The 13,404-nt window shown below is 34.2% G+C and overlaps 1 protein-coding gene across 3 annotated transcripts in view; it reads left to right on the top strand.

The window, feature by feature from the left end:
• Positions 1-1,527: 1,527 nt before the first annotated feature.
• LOC110022449 (B3 domain-containing protein Os07g0679700) overlaps positions 1,528-13,404 on the top strand; it is a 31,718-nt gene continuing 19,841 nt past the window's right edge. For all 3 annotated transcript variants that reach the window (XM_020721402.1, XM_020721401.1, XM_020721400.1), the window contains exons 1-3: positions 1,528-2,123; positions 4,226-4,307; positions 4,381-4,482. In XM_020721402.1, the coding sequence (XP_020577061.1) occupies positions 2,008-2,123; positions 4,226-4,307; positions 4,381-4,482 (300 nt within the window). In that variant the 5' untranslated portion in view covers positions 1,528-2,007. The remainder of the gene's footprint in view (positions 2,124-4,225; positions 4,308-4,380; positions 4,483-13,404) is intronic.

The raw sequence follows: 13,404 nt of genomic DNA, 5'->3' as shown, positions 1-13,404 counted from the left end.
TTTTAGGTATTTTACAAATGCAAGTTTATCGTTCAACAATCTTTTAGCTCAATCGGGTAAATTTAGTTGACTTCGGGTCAACGACATAAGCTCGGTCGGTTGAGCTTGGTAAGTATAGTTTGATTAGTTGATCTAGCCAAATGACTGCCTTCGATCCCTAATAAGGAGTCTTTGGAGTTAACATAGGATGGTTAGAGATGCATTGTGAAACTAGATCTTTATTTGGATCAACTTGGCTGGGGATATGCTATCACATCGAGTCAGCTTCCTTGTAATGGTTGTTTAGACACTCTTCTGTCTTGTTTCCAATTGGATGGCTCATGGTTGAATCATTGAGTAATCTTTTTATCGCCTCTTGGCTCGGTCTGCATTGACATATTTGGCTTGGCTCGTATAACTTTATTTGTTAAACCAGGTGGGATAATTAACACAAATTTGTCTTTATGTTATGCTATTTAAATTCAAATTTGTTAATAACTTTTGCTATAATTAATTTTTTTGAAATTATGCATTGAATGATATGTCGTTTCAAATAAACTTCAATGTTACATAATCTAAAATTGAAGCAAAATAATGTTAAACATAAACATTATCATAAACATAAGAAAATAACTATCATTTCAATTGTTATATAGTAGAAAATAACCTCTCATACTGTTAGGGTCTATTTGGGGTAGTTACAACTGTTTGAATCAAGAAACAACAGTAAAGCAGCTATAAAAGAAGCTATTGTTCAAAAACTTGTAGTAGCCATCACAAAATTTCTTTTTTCAAAAAATTCACACATTTTTTTTTGTAGCCACCACATTTGGTGAGGTCCGATTGCAAAACACGCATTTACTGTAGTTTTTCAGACAAAACACAGGTTTTCAAAACATAAAAAGTGCGGTGTGACACCACATCACCATTGCATCGTCGCCCCAAACACACCCTTAATCTAACCTACTCACTAATATTCTTTCTTCTATTAATCTTCTCCCACTTATTTCTCTTATTGTTCTTTGCACCATCGGTCCGACGTTGATATCTCATCTACCTATCTTTTTATCACCTTATGAATAATATTTTGTCTAGAGTCATCTGTCAGCGATAAATATTCATGTCATAAGAGAATAAAGTTGTAGGATATACCATTAAATTATTTACAACTCAATAATTTCATGGTATATTTATTATTTATAAAATTTACATCAGATGTATTTATAACGAAAAGCAAAAGTAGTTTTTTGTTGTTGTAAATTTTGTATTTAAGTGAAAATTTGAAAAAAAAAATGTTAGATTTATAAATAGTGAAGTTTATGCTGCTATGTATATAATTGTCAGTATTTTACAAATATATCCGACAACACTTTTGTAATTACTGCCTGCCCGTACATCTCAACCACAGTAAGAATGATGTAACTCACAAAAGCGGAAAACGATTATTAGGAGATGGCAGTGAAAATTCTAGAAAGCCAGGGTTAAAAATGTAAAATTTCTTTAATTAATATGCCGAATATATTTATTTCTCCACCTGCTGGAATTTAGAATGACCGGTGGAGTGAGAAGAGTGGGAAGCCATTGGACGACCTGAGCATGATGAAGATCGTGCATGCATATCGAGCTTTCTTTATTCCTCATCTCTGATCTCTTCGGGAGCGAAGTCAGCTGTGTTTCTCGCTTGCATGAAGGTGCCGTTCTTCGTTTCTCGCCCAATCAATCTGTGACTGTGATCCTCGCCACCCACCGGAGGAGAGGCAGCCAACCGGCGTTGGAGTTGGGGAAGCTCCGACGAGGTTCAGGGTTAGGTCCGTGAACTTCGAAAGGAGAAGGGGTCTTCGCAGGGCTAAGAAGTTTGAGGGTGGACCCAGGGAAGGGAAAGCTAGCTATCTCGGTAGCTTGCAAACCGAGCTAGCATTTGTGGGGGTTTCTTAAAGTTTGTTTGCTGGTGCGTAGTTAGGGTTCGGAAGTAGTCGGTGTTGTGGTGGGAGATTTGATCCGTGGAAGAAGGGATTGGGGGTGGAAGGGATGTCGACGAAGCGATGCATGAACGGCGGTTGTGGTGCTACGGCGGCGGCCGGAGTATGGAGGAAGGGTTGGTTGCTGAGATCGGGTGGATTCGCCACGCTTTGCGATAAGTGCGGGTAGATAATCGTTCTTTTTATTAAATTTTTTTGTGGATTGGGAAAATGTCTTGATTATGATCATGCATTTTTTGGTTTGTGTAGATTTTTTCTGGGTGCGTTGGGTCTTGGGTTAGATTGATCGGGATTCCATTTTTAAACAATTTCTGCTGTATTTCATTTGTGTCTTCCACGTCACGTTCTTTTTTGTGTTGGCGACGTATTGAATCTGGGCTTGTTCGTATTTAGAAATTTGCGCTTTATTTTATTTACAGATTTTGAAGTTTTGAGTTGCGATTATCAACGATCCCTGTTTCTGATTCTGTACTCAGCACTGATTTCATGTACTGATGTGTTCTAAGATACTTGTTCGTTGTGCGGCGTCCTGTTATACTTTTGCAGTGATTTTTCGCTGGTTGATAGAAGCTCATTTAACACGTTGCATGCTGTATACAGACGCGCATATTTTGTTTTGTCTGAGTGCACCATTGTTGTGTGGTAATTTCTTATCAAAATTTTGAATCAGTGTACTCCCAAGTTTGATGTTGTAGATGATGATGATGTCTCGGTGCAATTTCTTAAAGAAAAAAAGTTGCAATTTAAACACGGGTTATATGTTTTATTAAATTTAACTTTAATGCAAGAAGGAGAGGCTTAGATAATGAAATTTGTGCATTATTTTACTGAAGTACTTGGCATCATTTGGCTGTGTTGAAGGGATGAAAGGATTCCATTTGAGATTGGACTTGAAGAACATTGATATTTTAAGGAAGGAAATTCCGTGGGCTCTTGCTCCATATGTAAAACAACCATTAATATTATGCTAGATGGTTTTGAAGGCTTTAAGTGACATCTCTTTCCTGATTGATCGAATAGTTGTGTCAACGTCCCTATTGGGGTGGCTAGTTAAGTAATGTAGGCTAATATCATTAATTGGAATGGTTGCTACAACTAATGATTCATCTACAACAATAGTGATGACTGCTATTACTTGGTTGGAGATATCAAATCTTATAACTAGGTTGCATGGATCAACTAGACCACCACCAGAGTTAACTGCAACATCCTTTGGGATGATTACATTTTTGGCGAGTTAATGTAATTTTTATTTGCTCATTAATTGATGTTCTTTTATTAGGATCAAACAAACTCAAAGGGAGGACTTATGGTTGACATGATTTGGAAAGCTCCCTAATTAAACCCATTTAGAACTGAATGTAGTAAGGAAATATAAATGGAGTTTAGCCATTTTAGAGCAAGGTCGATAAGATTCATACATGTTTAAAATAATGAAGAACTTATGCTGTATAGGTGGATCATAAGTTATGCTAATTGGGTCTAACAAAAGTTGTTTAAATGTTTTTTATACTCAAAGCAACAAGACTGCTGAAAAATAGCATTTACTCAAATTTTGAATAAATCAAAGTTCAGAAAGTTATAGAATTTGAGCAAGTACCTTGAATGTTAATGCCAAATCTCCGAAAAGGAGGGGCAACAAATTAGGACAAATTTAAAGGATTCAAGATACCACTCCATGATCTACCCTATAAAGATCTCCCTATCTCCTTCACTCCCACCCACCCCCACCCTTTCCTCTTGTATTAGCAAGGATTTTCGTGTGATGAATTTATGGGTACTTTCAAGTAATGTGATAAGCATTTATATTGGAATATTTCTCATTAAATACCTTATCCAGGTTGAGAAGAGTTATCTTTTCTATTTTAAGAAAGACTTGAATTTTCTTGTAAATTTCTAATTTCTTTGTTCGGGAATTATATGATAATAAATATCACTTATAATTAGGCTTTGAATTTAATCAAATACAAAATTTACTTAGCTTTAATTTCTCAGTTATTATATCACCTTTCTTCCTTCTTTCAAATCCCACCAAATCTGAGTCCCAGTCGCAAAAAAGCCATCGACTCTCCTCTCCTTGTTTTCTAAATATAGTTTGTTCAGTCAAGAACTGGAATTTGACAGGCCTACTGCTCTGTGTCCCAGAAGACCCACAAATTCTTAAGCCATATGTGGATTATATGCTGTTATGTTTTATCACTCGTTAGTTTTTCCTTTACGGTTTCTTACTCCCTTGCTGATTGCTAAGAAATTCTCTCTTGATCTAGGTTGGCGTACGAGAGGCTAGTTTTCTGTGAAAGTTTCCACCAAAAGGAATCTGGCTGGAGGGAATGTGCCTTTTGTGGAAAGGTGCGGTTATGTTTGAATTTTACGGAGTATCATTTTCGCTCTTTGCTTTCAGTTATTAATATATCTCTTGCAGCGTCTACATTGCGGGTGCATTGCTTCGAAGTCTATGCTCGATCTGCTTGATGGTGGAGGAGTACAATGTCTTATGTGCTTGAAGAATTATGGAAATTCTTCGGTAAGTTGGTTTGTTCTACGTAATAGAATAAAACACAAATTTTTTTGCCAATAACTTTTTTGTTTATATAGAAATGAGTGAATAAAATCAACTTGGCAAAATTGCCTAAAAATATTAAAAAAAATCTATTGTTAATTTGAAGGAAAGCATCAGTCAATTTAGGTAATCCAGCTAACTGAATTTTATTGTTACCTTTTTTACAGGAAGATCCACTTATCTATTTTTATTTCTTCTTTAATTTCTTAAAAAAATTTGGATGATTATGGCAATATTCTTATGACAACGAGATCCCTAATATTAACATGCAAGTTATCTTGATAGAGTTAAAAAAAATCATTTTAACGACCTTATTATGGATTTTTATTAGTTAGAATGTCATAAAACTTCTGTGGTTCAACATATTTTTTTGCTTATTCAATAAAATATAAGTTCAAGATCTTGTTCCAGAAACAAATTAGTCAAACATTTACCACTGTGGCAATTCTATCTTTTTCAAGTATTACTTGTTGATAATGCGGATGCAAACCTCACTACGCAATAGGTGTGTCATAGGGCATATAATATAAACAAATTTATGAGTTTGTTCGGAAACTCTTTTATAGAAGGCCATTTTAAATTTTTGTTGTGTCTATTTTGTTTATCCACATAATGATAGTTATTCACTCATCACCATGAAGTATTTATTAAGAAATGCATTTATGTCGTTCTCATTGTATAGTACTTGTATCACCGTTTATATTTATATTGTAGGTCTCTCATTCATTTTTTTTCAGTTGTCATTCTTTATTCTATGGTTCTTGTATTACCATTGTGGCTCTCCTAGGTTAATAAAATTTGCTCTAGCTACATAATGTATAATTTGTAAGTATTTTCCTTTTTTCATTGGCGAATGTAATGAAGCATGCATGCATTTTTGTACTTAGAACTTTTACGATTATATTTTTGTTAGTTCTTTCATTGTCTAATATATGCTTATTGCATCCACATTATATCTCTTATTTGTTTAATTTTAACTTTGCTTTGGATGCTTTGGTGTATAATTTGGCAATACTATAATTTTGACTTATTCACGAACATGCATCATCTTGATATTAAAAACAACTTGGTTATGATAAAAAGAAAATAAATGTTTGGTTAATGGCATTGCACAAAAGCTTTTGTAAATTCTTCTAATTCAACCAAAACAAATTAAGCACAATGCATAAAACATAATTAGAAGCGCACACAAGATTTTAATGATGTTTGAGATATATAACGCCAGATGTGTGAGTGGGTAAACTTTTGAGCGCAAAATATAGCTTCACTTAAAAACCATAACATTTGCCATGAAATCACATCAATCAAGAACAAATATTTGAATTTAATGTGAAGGAATATAGAAGCAATCATATGAAAGAGGAGTAACGTGTCAAAATAGTCTCTCGATTGTTTGTATGGGGACATTTTGGTACTATAGTCTATAAAATTGTCAAATTTGTCTACTGATTCTTTAAATTGGGGCTAAAATAGTCTTCCATGGGGACTACTATTTTGGCTTATATTAAAATAATTTGAGGAATAAATTGACACTTTTGTTGACTTTGGGACTAAAATCACTCCCTGCAAGGAATCGGGGGACTTTTTTGATACTTTTCTCTATGAAAGAACCAAAAATGTGCAACTTGATAATTTTATCGTTAGACACTTACAATTGTGGTTTGACACCTATCATCTACATCTATGCCCTTCATATTGGAAAATGCACCAACCCTCTTTTGCCTTGATAGCTGAAGAAGCCTTGCACACTTCCTTACTCTTTAAAAATTAGCAAGTGGAACCACTCACTTATATCCTTAAGGCCTCGGAGAACCCACTTCTTGGTTATTCTCTAAGAAACCCACCGAATTCTCCTTTATAATGAGTACAAAGTACAAGTCGACATCAAAGAGAACTCTCTAGCCCTTAATAGATTTCTGAGAAAACAAGCAAGAAACTCTGGAAACTGAGAAGTGAGGAGTTTGGAGACTTTATAATGACTCATAGAAAACCATCCTAGTGATACTAACATATAAGCTCTCTTCCTTTCATATTCCAATATATCTTAACAACCCAAAAAATGATTCTTTTTTTATATATTTTTTATGGGATAAAGTTATGGCATAAATGGATCCTAAAAACTTGTATAAAGGTCGAACTTGCCGTTAAATACACCGATTGTTATCGTTTCTGTTGCAATGTATTCATCACGTCGCATGGGCTTATATGTCATGGGCATGTTCTAGAGAACAGCATTTTTTGTGCAAAAAAATTTGGGCATTTTGCACGGTGCTTTAAAATTTTGAAATTATAACCATAATATTATAATTTTTTTATATATGAATTTGAAATGCTGAGAATCGATAAGAAAATTTCATGAAAAAATAGTAACTTTAGTTCTAATTAAACTTAAAATTTGATAAATATTTCAAGAATTTGATTTTTTCAAGTTTTTGCCATTTCTCAAAATAAATTGAAAAATATAAATTAACTTTCAAAACTCATGGAATCTGAAACACGAGAATAATTTGCTGTATTTCTTGTACTCCAATTGACTTGTGGCCAACTTAAACATAATAAATAAACAAGTCAAAATAAATATGGCATATAGTTATAAAATCATAAAACTGTAAAATCCATGACTAAAGTAAAAACTCATATAACTTGGCGGTTTATGAGTATAGTAGGCAGTACTAAAGAAACAGTTGACTTCAACTCTGCTATATATATTGCAACCTAAATGCCTAAACTAGGCACTTGAGCTTGAATTTCCTTATAGATTTTATCTTAATTTATTGACCATTTTAAGCTTGTCTAAAGCTTGCATACTCTTACAGCTTTGCTTAGCACAAATTCATGAACTTCATGGTTAGCCACTTGATTAGCAAACATATGAACACATAGCCAAACCACTTTACTACTCTAGTGAATATTTTTCTATCATTAAATCACTATTAAGCTTATTGGATAACTTAATAATCTAATTCAGCTCGTTAGGACACATTCTCCTCCTATTTGGTGATAATAAATTGATGTTGGGACGAGGGAAAATAATATAAACATGTAAATATAACTCTCTCATTAGATGCTATATCTAAGAATAAACTCAAGAGAATGTGCCTAACAACATACAAACATGCCTTGTTAATATGAACTAAAAAAAATCCCCCCCCTTTGGCAACATGAAATGAGGTTAGATCTTGATTTAAGTTGTTGGTGATACCAAAAACCGAAGTACCAATTGTTGAATATTTGGATTGTTTGTTAGAATATGAGGCATGTAGCAATAACAAATTGAAGTACTGAATGTTGAAAAGTAGATAAAAAGACCGTGTTCTAGAATGGTCGAGAGCTTTAGGTGTGATTTTGGATGGATGTGAGGTTTAATTTCGGTGGTGGTTGATTCAAGAGGATTCTGGGAATACAGAGGGAGGTGTAAAAAAGTTGAGAAAAGTAGCTTAAGAGAATAATTAGTAAATAGAAAAAGGAATAAAGTTGACTATATTGTCTTGTAAAAGAAAAGACAAAATTATAGTCACCAAGCCAAAGAAAATTTTTCATTCAAAATATATTGTAGGGTACCAAGTAGTCTGGTTGGTAAGGACCATGGAAGTTTGTGCCATTACATTGGGTTTGATTCTGACCTATATAATAATAAACTACCTACTTGCAGACTTTCTGGCTAGAAAAAAAAAAAAAAAAAACGTAGATTGAAAGCTACCATGGAATCCTTATTGTTGGAAAAAACATGGAAAGATACCAAATATTGAATGTTGATCATAGTTTTTTGGTAATGTATACCAATTGTTAGCAAACACTAAGGGGAAAAAAAACTTGCATGTGATAAGATCAAAAGATCATGACCCCTAATATAAATATTTATCAAATTAAATTATGAGAGTTATCATGATACAAAAGTCTAGTTAACCAGTCTTGCTTATATCAAAAGTTAGAATAAATCTCCATCTTTTCCTCCTTCGTTTGAGTGGGCTGAGGACATCAAGAAACCTGTTAGGAAGAATGAGAAGTCTGTCATATTTTTTACAGAAGCTGAAGGTATTCGACTTGCTTATTCTTGTGGTCTGAATTTGATTGAGAAATTTCTATATAATCATCCCAAAATGGAGCTCATTCGCAAAGAATTTGAACTTATGCACCTTGTTGGAGAGTGGAAAATTGGACTATTAGATGTGAGACACATTCTTATTCAAATTAGTAATGAAGATAATTACATGCGTTTATTTGCTAGAACGATAATATGAATTGATAACAGAGCAATGGAGATTCTGAAATGGTCTGCGAATTTTGACCCACAGACGTAACTACCAATCATTTCAGTTTGGATTCGTCTCCCTGGTCTGAAATTTCATTATTTTTCTCAAAAAATATTGTATTTTATTGTCTTAGCTTATGAAAAATCACTCAAGACGGACATTCCTACTTTTAATATTTCCCGTCTATTTAAAGCCAGAATACTTGTTGAAAGAGACATCACTACACCCGCTTCTGAGGAAATCTGATTGGGCACACAACACCAAAGATATTGACAGAAGGTAGATTGAGTCTTTTCCTCCGTATCGTTCGAACTGTCATATGTTCGGACACTCCTGTTCTCAATGTTATCATCTACACCCCCACCTCAGACCAAAAAAGCAAACTGCTCCGCTAGAGGCTGTGATTCCATCTCCTCCGGATCAGCTCCAAGACTTTGACACTATTGATCATTAGAAGGATACCCCGGAAGACGTCAATTTCCCCGCAGATAATATGTCAACTATTCAGTCCCCACTTATAGCTCCCCCGTCTTTGGAACTTTCTATCGTGGGGGAAAGAGAGATTCTCCAGACCCAGCCTACCTTAGAACCTATCACCGATAATACAGGTGGAAATGCTTCGACTGTTTCACTACTATCTCATCAGGTCCAAAAAGATGTTAGTATTACTCAGACTCATGGGGATCATGATGTGCAACGACCTACAACTGTCCGACCACCTTTGGAATCTACGGATCAAATGAGTCAATCATCGGACGAGGAATGACTGGTTTACACATCCAGGAGGAAGAAAAAAAATGAAAACATACTTGAGCTTAGTAATCTAATGGATGATACATTGGTCACTTTGGGTAATGGCACACAGCTCACCAATTTGTTAGTTGGCTCCCTTCCTAGAACTAGAGGCAGAGATAGGACTAAATTGGGTCATCCCTAAGCGTTTTGGTGATTTTGGTTTTTGATCTTACATGTATCTTTACTTTTTTGTATGTTGTACCGTGTGGGTAGGGTGCCTTTTTTGGGCCCACTCATACAACCTATATATATCTTTTTTTTTTTTAATATATTAACCATTGGGCTTTTAATATAATATATATATATATATATAGTTTTGAAATGTAATTGTTTAATTTTGAAAATACGAGACCGAACCTATCTCATATAAACGATAGTTTGGGGGGATAAGTTAATATAAATTTAATTTTTCCATAAGTGATTCACTTTTGTCCCTTTAATCTTGTTCTCAAGTTCTAAAATTGCTCATCTCTAGGCAAGTAGTGAACTAATCATGGATCTATATTTTTTGTAGACATATGATACAATCCAAAACCAAAAATAATGAATAAATAACAAATAAATTGCAATAGAGAGGTGGAGAAACTCAAAAGGGAGCTGATTTTACTAATATCAACAAAAGCAAACAAGATACAAATAGCTGACTTGCCAATCTTAAAATGACCCGTCAAACCTAAATTGACTTTAAATCAGTTCGCCAACAAAGATTTTATCTGAGATTGACTCAAAATTCACCTGATTTTTGGCCCAAATAATTGTATTTCTCCTGTTAAATGCTTTTATTGGTCGGGTTTTGGTTAGAGGTTTGAAGGTGGGTCATGTTCGATTTTGAGATTTAGACCCATTTAATATTCAGTTCGGGTCTGGTTTTAATTATTTCAGATCGGGTCAATTTTAGGTTAGACATGAACACGACCCATCTGATTTGACACCCTTACATTACCGAGATCCCCAAGCTTTCAGGGCATGATGCTTTCTATTTTATTTGGGTAATATTGTGCCTCAGGCGGAGATCTCTAAAAATATTTTATGTTGCTAAAATTCTCCTTGCATTGTAAGAATTTCTCAATCATCTAGGTCGACATCGTACGAAATGCAATAATTCTTCTGTTTATCTCCCAAATATTCAAATCACTTCATTGCTGAATAAGGATGACAATCATTCGGGTTGACATCGTGCCTAAAGCCGAGTTCTTCAAACACCCTAAACACTAAGCCATTAATCATATTGATCAACATTGTGCTTATTGCCAAAATTCTTGGATAGATTTTTCAAATATTCAAATCACCTCATTGCCGATCAAGGGAGGCGATCATTCGGGTTGAGACCATTCTGAATATCGAGATCCATGAACACCCCAAATGTTAAGTCGTTAATCATTTGGGTCAAAATCATGTTAAATGCCGAGGTCATTGAATATATTACCCAATTACTAAAATCACCCCATTATTGTTGACACTGATCACAAGGTTGAGATCCCCAAAGTACCCCAACCAGTGAAATCCCTTTATTAGATAAAAACCCACTCTTTTAAGACATTATCAAGTTTAAGGTTGTAGTTCCCAGCACCAATGGTTGACATTGTGCTCAATATTGAGTTCTACTACAAGAGTTGTCGAAAAGCTCATGACCAAAATCTCCAGGAATTCAGGTTGACATCGTACTCAAAATCGTCATCTTTGAATATAAAGAGTGCCATAGTTGTCATGTTATTAAACAAGTACTATGCCACTCGGTGATTTTATGTTTCATACGGAGATCCCTATATAGAAGTTTAAGTTATTAATATTAAAGCTACATTTAGTTTATTAAAAGAAGACACTATAAGTTACAAATAAGGTGTATAAGACTATTCTAGAAGTCATAGGTTTGTCTCTAAGACTCGCTAAGGTTTCGAACATCGGATGAGAAAGTCTTTCAAATTTATAAGCTTCAGCCAGTTAAATTAGAGAAACACCAATTACTTTTTGATTAAGTTTAAGACCTAAGTGAGTTTTAAAGTCCGGACACAAACGGTCCTGATGCAGTTGAATTTTTTATTGCTCTTTGCACTCAACAAGCCAATATCATAGTGAAAGAACCCATATTGTCAGTCTAACAATGACAAAGTACAATTTTAGTCGTTGTTTAAGTCCAGGACTTGGGTTGGTCCTGAAGGGCGGACTCAACAAGCCCAGGGATGGCAGAGTTGTTGGCTACACTTTAGACTCAACAAGATAAGACTGTACTGAAAAGCTCCCTTTTTGCTAGTATGATGATCATAAGAGCACAAATCTAATCCATAACTCTAGTTTAAGATTGAATTGGGCACTAAAGTTTAGACTCAATAAGCCTATAGTTGAGTCGTTGCCTGTTTTTCTCACTTAACAAGCCAAGTTGGCAATGAAAAGCCCCCAATTCGTTAGTTTGATGACGGCGATTGTCCCACCAAGCTTGTCCAGCTTGACAAGCTCAAGCTATTCAGATCCAAGAGAATTTATTCAGCTGATATAAGAATTCAGATTACATCAAATGAGATGATCCTCACTTAAGAAGACATCACCTCAAATTTAATATCACCTTCAACAGGTATCATCATGCATAAGTCATAGATCGAATAATTTTTTTCTTCAATAGGCTCTATAAAGCATAAACATAGGACTGAAAAAGTTCTCATTATTCATAGGAGGCCTAAGGGTGAACCAAAGGTGATGAAAATTATTTCAAAGTTGTGTTTTTAAAATTTAGGCTTCTAGGGTTTAAAATTAATTCAAAATTGGGCTCTTCAAATTTAGGCCCCCCCTGGGTTTAAAATTAATTTAAAACTGACCTTTTTAAACTTAGGCTTCCAGGGTTGAAAATTAATTAAAAATTGGGCTTTCCAAACTAAGGCTTCCACATTTTAAAATTAATTCGAATTTGGGTTTTTCAAATTTAAGATCTTAGGCTTAAAAAATTAGCCATCGGATCTACAATTTGAACCACGAGCAGATAGAAGGCTGTCTTTTGAAAAAGTCAAAAATATGATTTTTTGTGCACATCATTGGGATTAAATGAACACTTAAGTTTCTAAAGTTCTAAAGAAATTTATGAGCTTTAAAGTAGTGTTTAACTTAAATGCAATGCTTTGGGATTTGTACAAGTGCACTACAATATTCTTAAGTGACTATGCAAGTACTTTCAAGTTATATAAATATATTTTAACAAGATATAAGCATAATCAATTAATTTCATTGATATCAAGATTTGCATTTGTCTTTCAAAATATTTTTCAGCTCCAATGCATTTGTCTTAGAACACATGCAAGTATTTTTAGATGTGTAATTAGATCTTGCAAATGCATCAAGCATAATGTTATATTTTGAAGGGCATAAAATATTATGATCATGTTTTTGCGTTAAGATGCATGTAAAACGCATAATATGAATACAATAAATTATGGGCACAACTTTGAAATTATATGCTCGCATGTACTCCAACCATTATATAGGGTGCCCAAATATTTGGTTCGAGAATATGGGCACAACTTTCAAATTATATGCTTGCATATACTCCAACCATTATATAGAGTGCCCAAATATTTGGTTCAAGAATGCTGCTCGAGTTAGTGACCGACCTTTTTTGTAAATCAACAATTACAAGAATTTGATGACGCTACTAGAAGATTTAAATTCCAGCAACGATGCCAAAAACTTGACTGCGGCTTTATATATATATGTTTGATTTAATAAAGATGTATAGATATAATATTCAATAATGTTAAAGTTGAATTTGTCAACGCAAGTATACGTATCGCTCAAGTAATATAGGGCTCTAATGGAGTCCTAGATATCGATCCCACAGGGAGAAATAGAATAC

Source organism: Phalaenopsis equestris, unplaced genomic scaffold (assembly GCF_001263595.1).
Source record: "Phalaenopsis equestris unplaced genomic scaffold, ASM126359v1 Scaffold000191, whole genome shotgun sequence".
NCBI lineage: Eukaryota > Viridiplantae > Streptophyta > Magnoliopsida > Asparagales > Orchidaceae > Phalaenopsis > Phalaenopsis equestris.
The sequence above is the reverse complement of the archived record's forward strand: the minus strand, read 5'-3'. Positions and strand labels throughout refer to the sequence as shown.